Source organism: Dendrobium catenatum, unplaced genomic scaffold (genome assembly GCF_001605985.2).
Source record: "Dendrobium catenatum unplaced genomic scaffold, ASM160598v2 fragScaff_scaffold_1016, whole genome shotgun sequence".
Lineage (NCBI taxonomy): Eukaryota > Viridiplantae > Streptophyta > Magnoliopsida > Asparagales > Orchidaceae > Dendrobium > Dendrobium catenatum.
The window spans coordinates 473,744-495,161 of NW_021319478.1; the positions used below are offsets into that span (position 1 = coordinate 473,744).

Genomic DNA, 21,418 nt, shown 5'->3' on the forward strand with positions numbered 1-21,418 from the left:
AAACCAACCAACTTAAATTCTATTAATAATATTTCCATCTATTTCACCTTCAATTTAAACAATAAACCCAAGATATCAAAAATGTGCATGTACTCTTATTAACGACTTGATCACCCAAATTTACAATCCCTTCACTAGATCTATTATTAACTAAAATTACACTCCATATATTTAATTTTAGACATACTCAAACAAAAGCCTTTAGACCATAAAGTTGACATCCATAATTCAAGTTTACCTTCAACTCCCTCTCTAGTCTTACCAACAAGAAGAATACCATCAGCAATAAGCATACACCATTATATAACCTCTTGCAAATGTCTAGTGAGAACATACATGACTAAAGTAAATATATGCAGGCTTAAGGCTGATCCTTGATGTAATCCAACTGAAATAGGAAAATACTTGGTCGAACCATCTTGTGTTTGAACACAAGTAACATCTCATACATACATATCCTTAATGACTTGAATAGAAGCATTATTAATCCCTTTCTTTTCTAGAACTCTCCATAGCACTTCTCTTGGAACTTTATCATATGATTTCTCTAAATCAATAAATATCATATGTAGATCCTCCTTATTATCTCTATATTTCCCCATCAAACCTACCAATAAATACATAACTTCCATATTAGACTTACTCGACATGAATCCAATTTGATTTTGAGAAACATTAATATAATGTCATAATCTATGCTCCATAACTCTCTCCCATAGCTTTAAAGTATGACACGTTTTGTTGCTTCATGGAATATTCGTGGCAGTAAAGAAATATAAATTTAACATTTTAGCTTTGTACGAAGCTTCAACACACATACACATGAGAGAGAGGGTGTAGCTTTCATAAGAGACACCAATATTTTTATGTGAAAAATCCTAAAAAGGGGAAAACCATGGGGTCTGGACCAGTTTGAATGAATCCACTATTATTTGCAATCGATTACAAATAAGGCCTTTTCTTGGGGGAAGGCCTTGGCTTGATATAATAAATATAAATCATATAACGTGCATTATAAGATGTGACCTGAAAGAATAAATATTGATATGTTTGTTTGGTGGAAAGAACCATAATCGATGGGCAATGAAGGTCGGAAAGATCATTGTCTAGCAATGGAGGTTGGAAGGACTGTAGTCGGTGGGCGACAAAGGTTATAAAGACTGTTGTCTGACAATGGAGGTCCGACGATGGGTGGAAGTCTAACATCCGATAGAAATCGGGTGACGAACGGAAGTACAACGTTGGGTAGAAGTCTGACGAAAGTCCAGCGACGGATAGAATTCCTGCGTCGGGCATAAGTCTTACGACTGGCACAAGTCCAGCATTGGGTAGAAATCTAGAGATGGGTGGAAGTTCAATGTTGGGTAGAAATCCAATAACGGGCATAAGTCTGGCATCGAGTAGAAATCCAACAAAAGTCTGGAGACGGGCAAAAGTTTAGCGTCTGGTAGAAATCTGATGATGAGTGGAAGTTTGACGTTGGGTAGAAATCTGATAAAAGTTTGACAGCATGTGAAAGTCCAACGTCTGATAGAAATTTGACAACCGATGAAAGTTCGGTGTGGAGTATAAGTTCGACGAAAGTCTGATGACGGACACAAGTTTGACGACGGTTGGAAGTCTAGCGACGGGCAGAACTCCGGAGATGGGAAGAAGTTTGACATTGGGTATAAGTTCGGAGATGGGTGGAAGTTTGACGTCGGGTAGAGATCCGACAACGGGTGGAAGTTTGACGTTTAAAGAAATTCCAGTGACGGGCAAAAGTCCGACGATAGGTGAAAGTCCAACATCGGGTAGAAGTCCGACGAAAGTCCAATGATAGGCAGAAGTCCGACGTCGGTAGGCTACCTGGTGGAAGTCTGGAGCGGTTGAGGAGGAGTTTGGCGGCAAGACAACTAAAGCTTATCTTCTTCATTTTCACTACAGGAAAACAGCTAATTTCCGACGGAATTTCCGACGAAAATAAATTCGACAGAAATTCCGGCGGATTTCCGACGGAAAATTTTTTATGGAGAACCATCGTATTTTTGAGGTTGTGAGCGGGGGCTGTTCGGGAACGCCTGAGGTTGGCGTGCTAAGGGAGTGCTTGGGGGGGAGGCGCTCATGTAAGATGGAGTAGGCGGGCAGCTTTTTTTTTTTTCTTATTTTCCGGCGCAAAAATAATCCGCCGAAAATATATCTCAGACGAATTTTTCGCCGGAAATACGCAGGAAATATTTCTGGCAAAATATTTAACGCCGGAAGGGCTTTTTCGACGCGTGGTTTACCGTCGGAAAGTTTTCCGCCAGAAATCCGCCGGAAATTAGAATTTCCGGTGGATTTTAGCCATTTTTCCGACGAAAATGACCGCCGGAAATGACGTTTTTTCCTGTAGTGTCTCTTCCTTGCTTCTTTGCTTGTGCATCCTTTCTACCCACTTCATGAGAAATGAGGGGTCTATTTATAATTTTCTAAGAGTGGTATGACTAGTAAATAAGATAAAGATCAAGAATACATCGGGAGTAGTTTGAATGGACAGCTGATGTTGAATCCCTTGATTATTGATCGTTTATTGGGCATTTGAATGTCTTAATGATATCAAAATTTGGCGATATTAGGCTCTTTGGATTTGTATCGTCGAGCCGCTCGATTTGATTATAAGCATGTCACGTTTGGAAATTATTTGTTAATCCAAATTATGGATTGAGCCTTCCAAATGTGCTTCGGGTTTTTGATTTGGACTCATTTCAGCTTAGATTGAGTCAAATGTGGTGTCATTGGGTTCGTATTTTCGAGAAGTTCAGTTTGATTATAAATTCGCTAAAATCAGAATTCATATGTTCTCCGTACTTTTTGAAGTTTCCAACCTAATTTTGCTTCGAGAATTTTTGCCCGATCAAGATTATTTTTTTGATGATATATCAACATTAACTTAATTCCTTTATAATTTGCAAAATTTTGTACGTCACTTTTATTCTTTAAAATAAAAATTAACACACATTCTCCACTCATCTAGCATCTTTTTAGTTTTCAAAATAATATTAAAAAGTTTAGTAAGCTTAGGAAGTTCTTCATCTCCTAAGCATTTACACACCTCTATTGAAATATCATTAGGTTCAATAGTTTTTCTACACTTCATTTTCTTTAATGCCTCTAACTTTAGTTTTACTAGTGCGTCAATAAAAATAAAAATCTTTATTTTCATTTAGGATGCTAAGATCTCTAAATTAAATCACATTCTCATAATCTTCATTGAAAAAAAAATTATAAAAATATCTCATAATCTTCATTGAAAAAATTAATTAGTTTTTTTTTTTCAATCTCCTTAATATCTAATATATTATATAAATCATTAAAAATTTAAAATCTTTGTATCGTATATTGTTTTCGTAGACTCCTTACGAGTCTCTTTATATCTTTCTTAATTATCAAAATTTTTATATCTATACTAATTTATAACAAGTCTTCATATTTTTATCTTTTCTTACACATTTGGATTACATCACAAATTATTTTTACTATTAGAAACTTTTTTTCCTTTAAAATTTAAAACAATCTTTTGTAACATTTTTAATATTACTAACTATTTTTTTTCGCATAACATAACAGATGATACATATATGCAATAGAATATTAAAAATATATCTAATCGGGTGCCATTATAAGTAAAAATGATAAACCAACGGCTGCTCAAAAGAATGGCAGAAACACAACTCTCCTTGGCCTATTGGTTGAGAGCTTTGGCTTCCAACTAAGAGGTTCAGGGTTCGAGTCTATGTGTATGCGTTGTGTGTGTGAGTTTGCCTTAAATGACCTAAATATCCCAAAAAAAAAAGAATGGCAGAACACTACCGTTGCTTTTAAAGACTACTTTTAATTTGAACCGCTAACTAATGTAATTTTCATATAGTTATTGGCTTATAACACTATAATAAATCTCATACACATAAGAAATTTTTGGGCAACTTAAAAAAATAGTTATTTCCGATTTCTATCAACTTTTCCTTCACAATGAACGGTTGCCAACACCCAAGCATTGGCGATCTTCCGTTACAAATGTCATTTCTCTGTCTAGGTTCTGTTCTTCTTGCATTTATTCATTGAATGTGGACGTTTCTGGATGTTCAAGGAATCTCACCGTTCATTTGTTTTCTCTAATATATTTAAAGTTTTTTTTTTTTCTTTTTCTTGTGTTTATAGCATTTCCTCGATTGAGTGGCATTCCCCATAACCCACGCTCACAGTTTCTCATGTGATGAGGTCCCCTCTCTTTCTCTGTGTCTCGTTCTCTGTGTTTTTTCTTAGGTTTATTTTGAAATTTTTGAAAAAAGATGTCTTTTTTATGCCTAACGATTGATTTGCATGCAAAAAAATTGGTCCTTTTTCTTGCATGTCCACCCATAGTTTTGGCATTGCTCCTGAAACGTTTTGTAGAATGATTTGAAATGTTTTCTTCTTTTTTTCTCCAAATGTGATTAGATTACGGAGAGGCCTAAACTTTTTTTTTTCTCCGTTTGTATATAATGGCTTTTTGTTTGTTTGTTTTTTAGATTCTAACTTCCAACTATAGTTTTTGACATTTTGTATTCTGAATCGCTTTGAAATGGCGTCTTCTATTTCGTAATTTTCTCCGAATATGTCTAGGGTTTATTGCTGAAGGGGTTTTTAGCTGAGCGAACTGCAACAATTTTTTTCTCTAAATTGAATGTATATTTTAATTGTTTTCCTTCATAATCTTAAGATAATCGATTGTATTTCCCCTTCAATTTACATTTTTCAAGATTTACTTAGATTTTTTTTATTGGTCTGCGGTGAAGGCTGATCGAACTATAGAGATCAAGAAGTCTATCAAAAAATGAAATAATTTTATTATTACAAGAAGGGTAGATACAGCCGGATCATCTGCATGTCTTCTTTGCATGTTTCTTTCTTCTTTCTTTGATGATTTGACAGCTTAGACCACTTCTTCTTTGTTATTGCATTAGACCCCAATTCCATTCATTTGTTTGTAGTGTTTTGTCTTATTGCTATTAGCGTCTCTGTAAATTCTATATTTTTTATCGGTTTCCTTTGTTTAGTTTGAGTGTTTTAATGAGAACTTTAAATGGCTGCAATGTCATTATTTGTTTATTAGTATTGCATTATTGTTAAGTCCTATAGATCATTTTCGTTTTGTTTATTTGCTCTTGTTTATTTAAGTTCTATTTTGCCAAATTCCCAACAATTACATTTTGCATGCTTTGTTTTAATTTGCTGCATGCTTCAGCTATATTTCTCAGTGATCTGATTTTATCCTCTAATGGTAGTGAAATCTTATATTGTAGGTAAAACCTCTCATTGCAAAGTGCCCCAGTCAATTTTGTATATACAGAGATGGATCATCCTGTCACTGCAAACGAAGTCAAGAACTATGAAACAGATGATATCAGTCAACATGAATCAGAGCAACAAATGGATAAATCTCCATCAACTTACACGGTTGGATGTCCTCCAAGAAAGAAGTTCCTTAAAGAATTCGCTGATGGATTAAAGGAAACGTTCTTTGCTGATGACCCCTTGAAACCTTACAAGGACCAACCTAAATCAAAGAAGTTCATGCTTGGTTTGCAGTTTTTGTTTCCAATCTTTGAATGGGGAAGAAATTATAATTTGATTAAATTTAAAGGAGATCTTATCGCTGGATTAACCATTGCAAGCCTCTGCATACCTCAAGTAAGCTTATGCAATTGAATTGTTTGGTTCACATATATCTGTTGTATAATGTACTACTATTAGAAGATGTCAAATTTTTGGTTTAATGACATATTAAATAAAATTTAATTAATGACATTTAGGTCTTATTTTAATAAAATCATGTTGGTTAAATTTGTTGCATTTAAATTCTAATCTCTCTGACGGCCAAAATAAATAATAGCATAAAAGAAAGAACATAATCATAAGTGTTGGATCCAAGATTATCCGTGGAAGTTACCAGAGTTTACTAGTAGGCAAGCTTAAGAAACTAGAACCTAAGGATTTGTGGTGAGTGTTGGAAATATTTCGGAAGAAAAAAGATAGATAGGCAAGCAATGGGCTATGAAGATTTAAGATTGGAAAATAAAAGAATAATTTTATTACTAAGCTTTTGTGGAGTAGTTTTCAGCTTAACTTACGACATCATGGCATTACCTATTTATAGATATGAAAGCTAAATTTAGATTATTCTATAACATGGAAATTCTAGAATCTTCTTTATTTATTACAAATATCTTAGATCCTTCCACCAACATTACTCTAGAGTCTTCTTTATTTATTACAAATATTCTAGAATCTTCTACATTAGTAAAGATTTTATTATATATAGAATACTCTAGAAATGTTGAGAAATGAGCATCAAATTTTATCACTCGATGCAAATTTTTATAACTCCAATCATATCGTACAATTGATCAAACTTTCCTCATGGAAGTGCTTTTGTGAATATGTCTGCTAATTGTTCTTTAGTCATTTAGTCTTACAGTGTTTGAGTTTAATCTCTCGGTTGCTCTCAGCTTCTCTCATGAAGTGACATTTGATGCCAATGTGTTCAGTTCTACCATGAAACACATGATTTTTTTGCCATTGCAATAGTTGATTTGCTATCATAATTGATTTCTATAGCTTTTTCTTTTGGTTCACCCATGTCTTCAAATATGCGTTTTAATCATATAGCTTGACTTATAGTCATTACTTATGCAATATATTCGGCTTCGACTAATGATTGTGCATATGTTTCTTGCTTTTTTGATTCCCAAGAAAATATTCCAAAGCCTAATGTGAATGCATATCCTGATGTGGTCTTCATATCATCCAGTGATTGACTGCTCAATCACTGTTAGTATCTTCCAGTAAATTTGAGTTGGGAGTAGATTCATACCATATGCCATAGTCCTTTGTTTCTTCCAAATATATAAGGATCCTCCTTTTAGCTGCACTTTGATGAATTTGGCTTGGACTTTGCATGAATCTTGAAGGTAAACTTGTTGCATGCATGATATCTGATCTTGTAGCTATTAGATAAAGCAAACTTCCAATGAGATTTTGATAGATTGTAATGTTTACTTTTGGTGCATTATCTTCTTTCATGAGTGACTTGTTGTTGAGTGGAGCAACTACTGCCTTGCAACCATTTATCTTATATTTCTTTAACAGACCTTCTGTAGACTTCTTTTGTGAGATGAAGATCTCAGCTTCTTTCTGACTTCTATCCCGAGAAAGTAGTGCATCAGACCTAAATCGAACATCTCAAATGTCTTCATCATATTTCCTTGAAATCCTCGATCATCCTCTCATTGTTTCCTGTATAGATTAGATCATCTACATATAGGGAGAGAATGAGTGTATTGTTTATACCATGAGTCTTGAGTGTTGGCTCACTTTTGCTCCTCCTGTAACCTTGCTCTAGGAAATAGTTGTCGATTCGGTTGTTGCTTTAACCAATACAAATCCTTCTTTAGATTCAGACCTTTGTCTTCTTGTCCTTTTATAATAAATTTTTGAGGTTGTTTTACATAGATCCGCATCGCTCAAGTTTAGAATTTCAAAAATTTATATATTTTTATTTTAAAATTAGTTTCATAATTTTCAGGTTATCACACTAATGTTATGTCATTGCAAAACAGGATATTGGGTATGCAAAGCTTGCAAATCTAGAACCACAGCATGGTCTTTGTAAGTATTTATTAACATCACTTAATGACTATTTGATAAACTGTCTACATCTTCATGTGAATAAGTAGTCGTAACTTTTTTTTTTATTATTATTTTCTTCTTCAATTTTGCAGATTCTAGCTTTGTTCCACCACTTATTTATGCATTCATGGGAAGTTCAAGAGACATTGCTATTGGACCTGTAGCAGTAGTTTCTCTTTTGTTAGGGTCCCTTCTTCAAGATGAGATTGATCCCATAAATAACAAAGAGGAATACCTAAGGCTTGCATTCACAGCTACCTTTTTTGCTGGTATTACTCAAGCATTGCTAGGATTTTTAAGGTAAAAAAGATAAATAAGATGAACTTCTGAACTCTAGATTTAACAAAAGACTAGTACGTTTTGATCTTATTCCTGTGCTTTTATTTACGTTTTGCAGACTAGGATTTCTTATAGACTTCCTTTCACACGCTGCAATAGTTGGATTTATGGCTGGGGCAGCCATTACAATTGGCCTTCAGCAACTCAAAGGTTTCCTTGGCATAGAGAAATTTACAAAGCAAACAGACATCATTTCTGTAATGAAATCGGTTTTTCATCCATTTCCTCACGGGGTAATTTGTTAAGTCATTGGTATTCTTGTTTTTAATCATAAAAAATAGCATTTTTTTCCTAGTTTTCTTGGTCTCAGTCCTGAACTGTTCCATTTATTTTACTTTTTTTGCTCAGTGGAACTGGCCAACAATTCTCATTGGAACAATATTCTTGGTATTCCTTCTTGTTGCTAAATATATGGTAAAAATCACTGCAACATTTCTGCTCAATTTTATTGATTGGCATATTATATTGTCTTAGAACTAACCAAATTTCTATAAACAGGGAAAGAAGAACAGAAAGTTATTTTGGCTGCCAGCAATTGCGCCGCTCATCTCTGTTGTTTTAGCGACATTTTTTGTCTATATTATTCATGCTGAAAGATACGGAGTACAAATAGTGAGACATTTTACACAAATCAAAATTATTTCGTCTCCTCTTCATTTTTTTTTCCACTATAAGATACTAAACCAAATGTTATCCTGTCATCTTCAAGGTGAAACACATAAAAAAGGGAATTAATCCCTCCTCTTTGGAGCTTATATATTTTTCGGGACCCTTTCTAGGGAAAGGAGTCAAAATTGGCATCATTGCTGGCATCATTGCTCTAACGGTACTCTAACGAATTATTAAATCCTACAATCTTTTAAGAACATTGCCTTTTTATTTGCTTCTTACGGCTTGAAGTTTGACAGGAAGCTGTGGCGATTGGAAGAACATTTGCATCCATGAAGGACTATCAGTTGGATGGAAACAAAGAGATGGTTGCTCTTGGGACAATGAATGTGGTTGGCTCGATGACTTCATGCTATGTTGCAACAGGTACAACATAATTATAGCTTCATGCTTTCTGCATTTTTTGTGCATATTTAGGAATTGGACAAGACTCGATATTATGTTAATAGTTTATTAATTTGGCGGGGACTTCGTGAGTATATCAACCCTCCTAGAAGTTCATCTTCAATGCACAGACATTCACAAAAATCATTAAATTTCTTATTGACCTGTGGAATTGATTATCATCACAGAATTTGTGTTGCACGGGTTTAGTGTAAATTGATTTCTGTGGTTACAACTAGTTTTCATTTAGACGAATAAGGCAGGATTTGAATGGACTTTTGACCATAGTATTTCTGCAAAATGGTAATTCTCAAGCTTAAAGAATAATAAATAGCATACATCATATGAGGCAACATTATAATTTTCTGGTAGGCCTATTAATGACCTAATCTCAAGTCGAGTAGACCCTGACTGCACAAAATTGGTTCAAAATCATTCAATTCAATCTTGTGCTGAGCGAAGTTTGATCACGAGCTAGCTACTCAATTCAAGTTTAATCTGAGAGTTAGATTTCGTTTAGGACTGCTTTTTTATTGTTTCTTGAAGTAGCTTTCTCGTATAAAAATTAAATTTTTTTACTAAAAACTACTTTAAGAAGCATTAAAAAAACCGTCCCAAACGACCCTTAGTCTTGATTCATTAATTGGTTTGTGAACTACAATCCGAACTCTACAGGCTAAAGCCGATCTGATTTTTGAGTTATCCTAAATCCGTGGCCATTTTGAGGTGATACTTACATTATAAATTTAAAAGACCAAATTATAATTTTGAAACTGCTTCACATTAAGTTTACTTCATTTTAGTTTGATCAGCAAGGTCTTAACTTTGTCTCAGGATCATTTTCAAGATCAGCTGTCAATTACATGTCTGGTTGCCAAACTCCAGTGTCCAACTTGGTTATGTCTGTTGTGGTGTTCTTCACTTTATTGCTTATCACACCATTATTTAAGTATACTCCGAACGCTATTCTATCATCGATCATCATCTCTGCTGTAATTGGTCTGATTGACTACGAAGCAGCTTTTCTCATCTGGAAGGTTGATAAATTTGATTTCATTGCTTGCATGGGAGCATTTCTTGGTGTGATATTTGCTTCCGTTGAGATTGGTCTCTTGATTGCTGTAAGGACAAAGTCACAACTACATTTTTTTTTCTTTTTTTAATTTTATAATGAGTTATAAAAAAAAATAAGTTTATATGATTAATGAATTTTCTCATTTTTTACTATGAAATTTATGCTTTATAGGTTTTCATATCATTTGCTAAGATTCTTCTACAAGTGACAAGACCAAGAACAACTATACTGGGGAATCTTCCTCGAACTACAATCTACAGGAACATTGAACAATATCCTGATGCCAACAGAGTTCCAGGAGTCCTAGTTGTGAGAGTTGATTCAGCTATATACTTTACGAATTCCAATTATGTCAAAGAGAGGTAAAAGAAAAAATAGCTACTTGAATTGATATCAATACATTATTTATGTCTGAAATCTGATAGGAAACACTGGTAGATCTCAAATATTTCCTATCAATCTTCGGAAAACAGCGAGAAAACTCTTCCGAACTCCAATGAAAATCAGGGAAAACAATAGATTTTATACAACTAACGGAAGAAAAACAAACAAGATACAAGTGATCCTCAATTCGAGAGGAGGATCGATTGCTCCCAATCTCTAGACTCCGCTAGAGCCTAAGACAAACTAATAGATCTCAAATTTCAGCCAAATTCAAGATGTCCTAACCCTAGAAAAATAAATTATTTAATGCATATAATTCAAAAGGAACTCTCTAAACATTCCCTACATTCAATTTCCCTTTTAAATTCCCTTCAAAACCCTTCCTAAATGGCTCTATGAGGATCGGCAGCCAGATCGCACCTACAGGAAGAGTTGGACTCTTCCGCCTCTATTCCACTGGGCCGGTCTCTCATGTGTTAGAAGAATGTAATAAATAAGTATTTCCTTATCACGAATAGGAGATTGACACGTGTACTAGCTGTTAATTACTTCTCCTCTTCTCTATTTATATTTCTCAGTTCTGTAATCAAATCAATGTTTTGAATAATAAGTTTTACTTCTTTCCTGTTCGTCTTCGAGCTTCTTGAACCCTCATTGGGTTTCTTCATGGTATTAGAAGAAAGTTGATCCCGGGCTCTTCGCATGGCGACTCAAGCATCGGCGTCTATCTCATCCACGGCGGCCACTGATGACACAAGATCATCAAATCCGGTCATCTCTCATTCTCTTAAGTTCGTTATCTCAAACTTAAAATTCCTCGTTCCGCATTCTCTTACTCCTGATAATTTTCCAATTTGGAGTACCCAAATTGCAAAATTATTCAAGGCGAATGGCTTCGGGCAATTTTTGGATCCAAATCTTGGATTGGAAAATCGGGATCCAAATCAAGATCCTCAATCTTGGACGGTCACCGACCAAAACTTAGCAACCGCTATGTGCTCTACAATATCTCCTGAGGTTCTTCCCTACGTGATTCACTTGGATTCCACGAATGAAATCTGGAAGACGTTGCACACCCGCTTTCAATCATCCAACCGCTCCAAAGTAATTCAGCTCAAAAACGAGCTGCACAACATCTCCATGCAGCCTCGTACCATGACTCAATATCTTACCGAAGTCAAAAAGATCGTGGATCAAATCTCGTCAGCCGGTTCTTCGGTCGATCCAGAGGATGTCATAATATACATACTAAACGGGTTGCCGCATGCGTATCTTCCATTCACTACCACCATCCGCACTATGCAGAGTTCAATGACTCTTGACAACCTATACTCGCTTCTCCTAAGTGAGGAAATTCACATCAAATCAGCTGCTCAAAGATTTCCGGTCGCTCAAGATCCTCAATCCGCTCTGTTCTCATCCAGAGGTCGAGGTCGAAGAGGCAGAACTCGACAAAGCAATCCAGTAACCGCGCACAACAAACCTCCTCAATCAGTCAGCGTTCAATGTCAAATATGTAAAAAGAAAGGCCATGAAGCGGACGCATGCTGGCATAGACTCAATGCCAACTACGTTCCGAATCAATCACTGTCAAAGACCAACAATGCTCTTCTTGCAAACAATGAAGCAACCTCTGGCACCGATTGGTATATTGATTCTGGAGCCTCATCGCATATGATGAACTCGACAGATCATCTTACCAATTACAATTCCTACTACGGTAACGATATGGTTACTATCGGGGACGGGAGGTCGATACCAATAGCCCACACGGGATCGGGTATCCTTCCAACCCCGTCCAGTAAGCTTCTTCTCTCTCGCTTATTGCACATTCCATCTCTCTCATATAATCTTCTTTCAATATCGAATCTTGTCAGGGATAATAACATTTCAATTACCTTTGATACTAATGGTTTCGTTTTTAAGGATCTCAAGAACAACCAAATAATTCTCAGCGGCCCTTGTCACAACGGGCTGTACAAGATCAACTCCACTACAACACAGGCTAATCCCACTGCTCTATCAGCTGCAGGTCTCTCGGTCGATTGGCACAGACGGCTTGGCCATCCCCACCGCCGAATTCTTCAGCAACTCTCGGGTTCTCATTCTTCTATCAAGTTACAGTCTATTAATTCTACATGTAATTCCTGTTTGTCTTGTAAGGGACATAAACTTCCGTTTGAACGCTCTACGAGCACCACTAGCTTTCCGCTTGAAATTGTTCACTCGGACGTGTGGGGACCCTCTCTGGTTCCCTCACACTTAGGCTACAATTACTATGTAATATTCGTAGATGACTTTTCCAGATTTGTTTGGTTATTTCCGATTCGCTTTAAAACTGAAGTTACCAACATCTTTATCGATTTTACTACTTTTATCTAACGTCAAACAAATCGTAAACTCAAAATAATACGAACTGACGGCGGCGGTGAGTTCGTCAATCATAATTTTCAATCATTTACAAGAACTGCAGGTATCTTGCATCAAACTTCGTGTCCATACACGCCTGAACAAAATGGATTAGCCGAACGAAAGCATCGTCATATAATTACTATGACTAGAACATTGCTTCATACAGCCGGCTTACCCATGTCATTTTGGATGGAGGCTGCTCTTACGGCAACATACCTCATTAATCGTACTCCGTCGATCACTACCGCAAACATATCCCCTCTACAACGCATGTTCAACATCGCTCCGTCATACGACCATCTCCGAGTGTTTGGATGCGAATGTTACCCTCTGTCTTCACCTATAAACCGTAACAAGCTCACGCCAACGTCTGAACCCTGCTTGTTTATCGGTTATTCAGACACAATGAAGGGATACAAATGTTTAAATTTGGTAACAAATAAAGTTGTCATATCCATAAATGTCAAATTTAAAGAACTTGTTTTTCCCTATACAAACAGGAACAATATCACTCAACCGGTGTCCAGCACTACTCCTCCAAATCTGCTCATTCCTGCTTCTATGTTTCGTGACACGTCTCAAACGAATACTCATACTGCTAGCACAACTCAGACGATTCCAGCTGCAAATAACACCACAGTGGCTTCTACCGAAGATCACAGTACAGCTCAAGACGTTACAATCTCTCAACACACACAGGATCCTACATCACGCCATCAGATGATTACGAGAGCCAAAACTGGTTCACTTAAACCAGTTCAAAGACTTAATCTACTTCACAATCAACATCCTCCTCGTGCACCCACATGTTACAGTGACGCAAGTAAGTTTCCTGAATGGCGGCATGCCATGGCGGAAGAATTTTACGCACTACAAAAACAGGGTACATGGGAACTAGTCTCGCCACCACCTACCGGTTCCATTCTCGGCTCAAAATGGACATATCGGATCAAACACAATTCAGACGGATCGATTGCAAGATTCAAGGCGAGATTAGTAGCCCAAGGAAATCAACAAGAGTATGGACTAGATTATCAAGATACGTTCAGTCCAGTCGCTAAGCTGCCTACAATACGCATCTTACTTGCAATCGCAATATTTCACAAATGGAAAATACATCAACTTGATGTATCCAATGCCTTTCTGCACGGCGATATTAAAGAAACGGTCTATATGCATCAACCAAAAGGATTTGAAGACTCCGTCCATCCAACACATGTTTGCAGACTTCGGAAGGCTATCTATGGACTCCGACAAGCACCTCGTCAATGGTACACTACATTCACTAACTATCTTACGCAGGTCGGGTTTCTTCATAGTCAAGCCGATCCGTCGTTGATGATTATGCATAAAGGAAATCTGCAAATATACCTACTAGTATATGTAGACGATATCCTCATCACTGGCAACAACATCAACGTCATGCAAGCAATAATTGAACAAATGAAACTTAAATTCACGATGAAGGATCTTGGCGCGCCAAATCAATTCCTAGGCATCCAAATCGACACCAATACTGATAAGTTTTTTCTATCTCAAACTTCTTACGCAATTTCTATCGTACAAATGGCCGAATTGCAAAAATGCAATTCGGTCTCTAATCCCTCTTTCACCAAACCCCCTGTCACAGATTTGAACGATCGGCCTTGGCTGGACGCTCCAAGATACCGCAAAATAATAGGTTCTCTACAATACTTAACTATCACGAGACCAGACATCTCCTATGCGGTTAATGCTCTATCTCAGCACATGCACGAACCAAGCAATCAACATATGCTCATGCTAAAGAAGCTGTTACGGTACATACAAGGAACTGCAGATTTTGGACTGCCAATCACCAAAAACGATCTCAAGCTACGCACATTTTCGGATGCTGATTGGGCGTCCGATCCTATTTCTCGTAAATCAACATCCGGATTTTGTACGTTTCTTGGTGATACACTAGTCTCTTGGACCGTGAAGAAGCAACAAACGGTTTCAAGATCATCCACAGAATCTGAATACCGTGCTCTAGCCTCAGCTACAGCGGACACGATTTGGATAAAACGGCTGCTAGCTGATTTCCGTATTCACCATCAGCAACCGGTCGACATCTTCTGCGACAACATGTCCACCATTGCCTTGGCCAACAATCCCGTCTTCCACGCTCGCATTAAACACATCGAAATTGACCAACGATTCATCCGCGACCACATTCAAAACAACACTATTAGGCTACTACCTATCAGCACGACAAATCAAATTGCAGATACTAACAAAACCATTATCAACTTCTCGGTTCAAAACATTAAGATCCAAACTGACTATCGCTACTCGATCATCAGTTTGCGGGGGAATGTTAGAAGAATGTAATAAATAAGTATTTCCTTATCACGAATAGGAGATTGACACGTGTACTAGCTGTTAATTACTTCTCCTCTTCTCTATTTATATTTCTCAGTTCTGTAATCAAATCAATGTTTTGAATAATAAGTTTTACTTCTTTCCTGTTCGTCTTCGAGCTTCTTGAACCCTCATTGGGTTTCTTCACTCTTCAGGCCAAGTAATTGAAACCCTGCTGTCAAATATGGCCAGTGCTTCTGTTTCCCGGGGACAATTATTATGTGCGGCGTCCGGATTCATTCGGAGGTGAATTCAGAAGTGTCACATCACCCCGACTCTGGTGTATCCTGGTGACGTGGAACGTCCAGATTCGCCTCCAAACGGTTCGAACACCGCACATAATAATTTGCCGCTTCCAAGGGCATGCGGATCATCTTGGCCACCAGTTTCTGATGGCAACTCCTTTCTATTATGGTTGTTTCCTTGGCTGCCATCAGAAGCAGACAGGTCTCCAGAACTGAAGCCGGTGCTTGGCCAAGGAACTACCATAGTGACATTCAGTCAGTGAAAAGATTTATAAGCTCGTGCAACTACGAAAAAACCTCTGGTTCTGCTTCTACATAGGTTGGAGTCAACATCATATCACCATAAGTAGACTTGAGACTCCTCACTTACTGACAGTGGTGGTGGCTGGCGGTAGGGGTGGTGGCGGGCGGCGGCGATCAAGTGAACTTACTTTTGACATAATTGGTTCATGCTCAAAATTAAGCATGTTTGATTTGGAAGGCTATCTATGGACTCCGACAAGCACCTCGTCAATGGTACACTACATTCACTAACTATCTTACGCAGGTCGGATTTTGTCACAGTCAAGCCGATCCTTCGTTGATGATTATGCATAAAGGAAATCTGCAAATATACCTACTAGTATATGTAGACGATATCCTCATCACCGGCAACAATATCAACGTCATGCAAGCAATAATTGAACAAATGAAACTTCAATTCACGATGAAGGATCTTGGCCAACCAAATCATTTCCTCGGCATCCAAATCGACACCACCACTGATAAGTTTTTTCTATCTCAATCTTCTTACGCAATTTCTATCGTACAAATGGCCGAATTGCAAAAATGCAATTCGGTCTCTAATCCTTCTTTCACCAAATCCCCTGTCACAGACTTGCACGATAGGCCTTGGCTAGACGCTCCAAGATACCGCAAAATAATAGGCTCTCTACAATACTTAACCATCACGAGACCAGACATCTCCTATGCGGTTAATGCTCTATCTCAGCACATGCACGAACCAAGCAATCTACATATGCTCATGCTAAAGAAACTGTTACGGTACATACAAGGAACTGCCGACTTTGGACTGCCAATCACCAAAAGTGATCTCAAGCTACGCACATTTTCGGATGCTGATTGGGCGTCCGATCCTATCTCCCGTAAATCAACATCCGGATTTTGTACGTTTCTTGGTGATACACTCATCTCTTGGACCGTGAAGAAGCAACAAACGGTTTCAAGATCCTCCACAGAATCTGAATACCGTGCTCTAGCCTCAGCTACAGCGGACACGATTTGGATAAAACGGCTGCTAGCTGATTTCCGTATTCACCATCAGCAACCGGTCGACATCTTCTGCGACAACACGTCCACCATTGCCTTGGCCAACAATCCCGTCTTCCACGCTCGCACTAAACACATCGAAATTGACCAACGATTCATCCGCGACCACATTCAAAACAACACTATTAGGCTACTACCTATCAGCACGACAGATCAAATTGCAGATACTAACAAAACCATTATCAACTTCTCGGTTCAAAACATTAAGATCCAAACTGACTATCGCTACTCGATCATCAGTTTGCGGGGGAATGTTAGAAGAATGTAATAAATAAGTATTTCCTTATCACGAATAGGAGATTGACACGTGTACTAGCTGTTAATTACTTCTCCTCTTCTCTATTTATATTTCTCAGTTCTGTAATCAAATCAATGTTTTGAATAATAAGTTTTACTTCTTTCATGTTCGTCTTCGAGCTTCTTGAACCCTCATTGGGTTGCTCTCGCATGGACCGGTCTAACAAAATCCTGCTTGCATGTATCTCAAGTATTTCTAAAAAAGTTCCATGTCTTGCTTGCAGAATCTTAAGATGGTTGACAGATGAAGATGAGAAGCTGAAAAATAAAAATATTCCACAGATCGAGTTCCTCGTTGTGGATATGTCCCGTGAGATTCCAAGCTTTCTAATTGTCCAAATTTTATCATTTTTTTGGGAAGGTGATTTCTAATTTTGATGATTAAATGGCCAAATTTGCAGCTGTCACTGACATTGACACTAGTGGCATTCATGCCTTGGAAGACTTGTTCAAGTCCCTACAGAAAAGGGAAGTTAAGGTGAGAAACATAAAACTAGCTCTCTAAGCTCAAATCAAGGACTATTGATTCATAATCAACTTAAAAATTATTAAGATTTCACTTCTTGTCCTTACTTCCTTGGATCCAAATTATTCAACATTTCTTCTTACCTTGGTCAAATTTTCCTCAAAAAATACTGATTAAAAGTAGAAATTAACTTACATTTTTTTTGGATGCTAAAGTGTCCCTGAAGACTCTCTGTTGCATTTGCTTCAGTACTGTTAAATTCAAATTATGACTTATAAATTCTTCCTTTGCCTGTGACAGCTTGCTCTTGCCAATCCAGGGCCTGTGATCATGGAGAAGCTTCATGCTTCAGAGTTCGTGGAGCTGATTGGCAATGATAAAATATTTCTTACTGTAGGAGATGCAGTGATGAACTGCTCCAAGAAATCAAAAGAAGATGTTTGAGTGAAGAGAAATTATTCCGTGCAGAGTCCGGACGGTAAAGTACCGTCCGGATGTGAGTGTACACAGTATTTGTACACACTGTGTATAAAAAAAAATCAAATTATGTACAAAATTATACTCAGTGTACAGTGTGTATATACTCACATCTGGATGGTTCTTTACCACTCAAACTCCGCACGGAATAATTTCTCGTAAATGACAAAAAACATAAAAGAGGTTTCTTTCAGTTGCAGGCTTTTTCTCTGCAGAGCATTATTATGAGGATCCAATATAATGGTACAATGCTAATATAGAAAAAAGTGGTTTCTTGAGCTGATTTAGGTTCCGTTTGAGACAATTTTTAACTGCTTTTTAAAATAATTTTTTAATTTTTTTTTTAAATCAAGGGAAAAAGAATAGCGTTCAAAAGCTCTCCCAAACGAAACCTAGTGGAGATTATGAACTGATGTATATGCATGGGTTGAATGTCTCATCTCTTATTTTTTTACTGAATACTGAGAGTCTGAGACAGGCAGCCTTGGACTATGGACATTGCTAATAGTGATAGTACTGTAATCCCCCTAAGTATATATGGAGGATATAATTGAGATCTCTAAGCAGAAATAATGAAAGTTTTGAAGCTGAGTCATGATGGGTCAGATTGGTTGCTTGTATTAGATTCTTTTATTTCATCGATACCATAAGGGAATAACTTTAATTTAAACTGCAATGGCTTTATTTCACGTATAATTACATCAAAAATAAAATCATTTTTTTAACGAGCTTAAAAATAATCTTATAAATTTCCATAGATTTTGTACTAATTCAACGCATATTCGTTAAGAACTTCATCAGCATTAAGGTATGAATGAGATTGAAATGTTCTTCCCAGAAATGCTGAAGCCATTGTTCAATAATTCTTTCAAAAAACTTAATGCTGATGAAGATAGCTGTGAGGACAAGATCAAGCCTATCATAATGTTGGTAAACTAAGCTCTGAGTTAGCTATGACTCTGAGTTTGATTAATCATTCACATCTCTAGCTTTGAGGAGAGATTATTACGTGCGGAGATCAGATATAAAGAATTGTTTGGTTTTGTCTATGTAAATAATAAAAGTGTAATGCTTGCGTTTTTATTGTTCAAAGAGACAAATTGGATAGCTCTCTGCGCTTTTATATATATCTCATTTGCAAACTTATCTATTATGGATCTGTGCTAACATTTAGATCAGCTAGGGCTGCAAACGAAACGAGCCGAGCTGAGCCGAGTATGTGAGTGTTCATGTTTGTGTTCATTTAATATCAGGTTGTTCAAGTTTAGTTCATGTTTGTTTGAGCTTTATTGTTTGTGTTCATGTTTGGTTCATTTAAAATAATGAGTGTTCATGTTCGGTTCATGTTCAGCTCATGTTCGTTCGTTTGGTAGTTATCGAGCTTTAAACAAACAAACATGAACGAGCTATAAACGAGCTCTACTTTTAGATATTCATTAACTTAACAAATGAGCTTTATCGAGCTTCCTAACAAACGATTACATCGTGCATGTTCGCGAACATATCTAACGAATTTCTTTTAACTATCAAACAAACACGTTCATGAACATATCTATAAACAAACACATTTATAATAAAAAGCAATTGCCTATGTAACAAAGGCAATGATTTATAAGCAAATCCCTTCTTCTGAGAATTTTCCTAATAGCAGCATTAATAAAGGCAAAGAGTTATAAATAAATAGTCATATAAAGCTACAATTACTTAGACAATAAGTCAAGTAATATTTGATACCTGCAGCAATCATTGATTCAGTAACAGCTAGTGGCCACAAAAGGATTGCTCTTGCTTCTAGAGAGGTTTTTTTTCGTGCTTTCTTAGTAAAAGGGTTTTCTTGTTGGACCTATTCTGTTATAACTGTTTGACTTGAAGATGACCCAATACTAATTTGAACATCATGAACTATCAATCCTAACTGCTTTGGTGAATTTTCAGACATATCTTTAAAAGAGAAGTCAACGATTATATTAAACATGAATCATATTTGCTAGTGCATATATTCAAGTTCAAAATCGAACCCGAATCGAGCTTTTATCGAGTTTCTTATCAAGCTTAATGTCGAGCTTGTTCACGAACTTCAAATGAAGTTGTTCACGAACTTCAAGTTCAAGCTTGTTTATTTAAGAATCGAGTATTTAAAATATTGTTCAAGTTTGTTTGTTTAGTTAATTAAATGATCACGAACGAGCTTTAAATGAATCGAACAACGAGTAGCTCGTCGAACGTTTGGTTCGCTTGCAACCCTAAGATCAGCATTGTGAACATGGTTGCAATTAAATAAAATTATCCTATAATTATCCTTAGATACATTAAAGAGTGTAAGTTAAGCGTCAACATATATATCTCAATTTATAAAATGAATGACAAATATCACCATTAATTGTCTACATAAGTATTTCTAATAACAATTTGATGAGACCATACTCCATGAGAGATCCCCATTTAGGTAACATCTTGATGATGATGATGATGATGATGATGATGATGATAATAATAATAATAAAAGAGAAGATGGACTAGCATCAATCAATCAACTTTGATAAACTAAAAATAACTCCGTCCTCTAATGATGATGATGATGATGTACTATTCCTCTTCTTCAATAGTGAAAAAAGGAGAATCTTTGTAACAATTGCTACATAGTGGACTTTACACCTAGGTTAGGCCACTGGCCCCGTGGGTTTTTCCCTTTTCGGGTTTTCCACATAAAAAATTCTTCTGCTCTTATCACTTTTATCTATTCGCATTGAATCTTTGCACTCTACTAAGACGTAAATCATAAATTCTACCAACTCAAACTTTCTAGCATGTAACAGTTTGACGTCATTTGTGAGAAATAATTCTTAGCTAGGGGGCAACCTTTGCTGTAATATCGAAAGATCATTCTCGTCAATGACCTAGGCATGGTTAAAGTAACATGGTCGCTTTGTCATGATATATTATCAGGTCTAAAAGAATTCCTTCAATATAAAGGGCAATTCTATTGCAACTCAAGCATAAGTCATTGTTGTATTAATTTCACAGAAGTAGATTATACTGGGGGACAACTTTGGCTGCAACCTCCAATGCGACAATGGCCAAAATATTTTCCTCTAATATTTTTATCGTATGAGATAATGTCATTGACAACCATTTTTAATAAATCTCCCAACAAATGCTAGGATATTCAAGTAAATTTCAAGATTTATATAGTCCCCAGCTGGACTTCCACTCCTTATGCAAGGTCTTAATCTCGATCTCAAAAGACAATAATGATATAAAGAAAGACCA

General features: G+C 36.7%; 1 protein-coding gene across 1 annotated transcript; it reads left to right on the forward strand.

The window, feature by feature from the left end:
• The first annotated feature begins 4,131 nt into the window (after positions 1-4,131).
• Positions 4,132-18,429, forward strand: LOC110114308 (sulfate transporter 1.2-like). Its single transcript, XM_028697839.1, has 14 exons — positions 4,132-4,239; positions 5,304-5,691; positions 7,620-7,668; positions 7,782-7,989; positions 8,087-8,261; positions 8,377-8,442; positions 8,527-8,640; positions 8,738-8,854; positions 8,937-9,063; positions 9,916-10,202; positions 10,328-10,518; positions 17,430-17,515; positions 17,607-17,683; positions 17,972-18,429. Exons 2-14 carry the CDS (start codon positions 5,353-5,355, stop codon positions 18,113-18,115), a joined length of 1,980 nt encoding a protein of 659 aa, XP_028553672.1. The 5' UTR covers positions 4,132-4,239; positions 5,304-5,352; the 3' UTR covers positions 18,116-18,429.
• Positions 18,430-21,418: the final 2,989 nt, after the last annotated feature.

Bases quoted from the DNA above. Each gene is read 5' to 3' on its own strand.
- LOC110114308 (XM_028697839.1), top strand. From the start codon at position 5,353: ATGGATCATCCTGTCACTGCAAACGAAGTCAAGAACTATGAAACAGAT. The intron at 7,990-8,086 runs GTAAAAAAGATA...TACGTTTTGCAG, and splicing joins GCATTGCTAGGATTTTTAAG to ACTAGGATTTCTTATAGACT. The intron at 9,064-9,915 runs GTACAACATAAT...ACTTTGTCTCAG, and splicing joins TTCATGCTATGTTGCAACAG to GATCATTTTCAAGATCAGCT.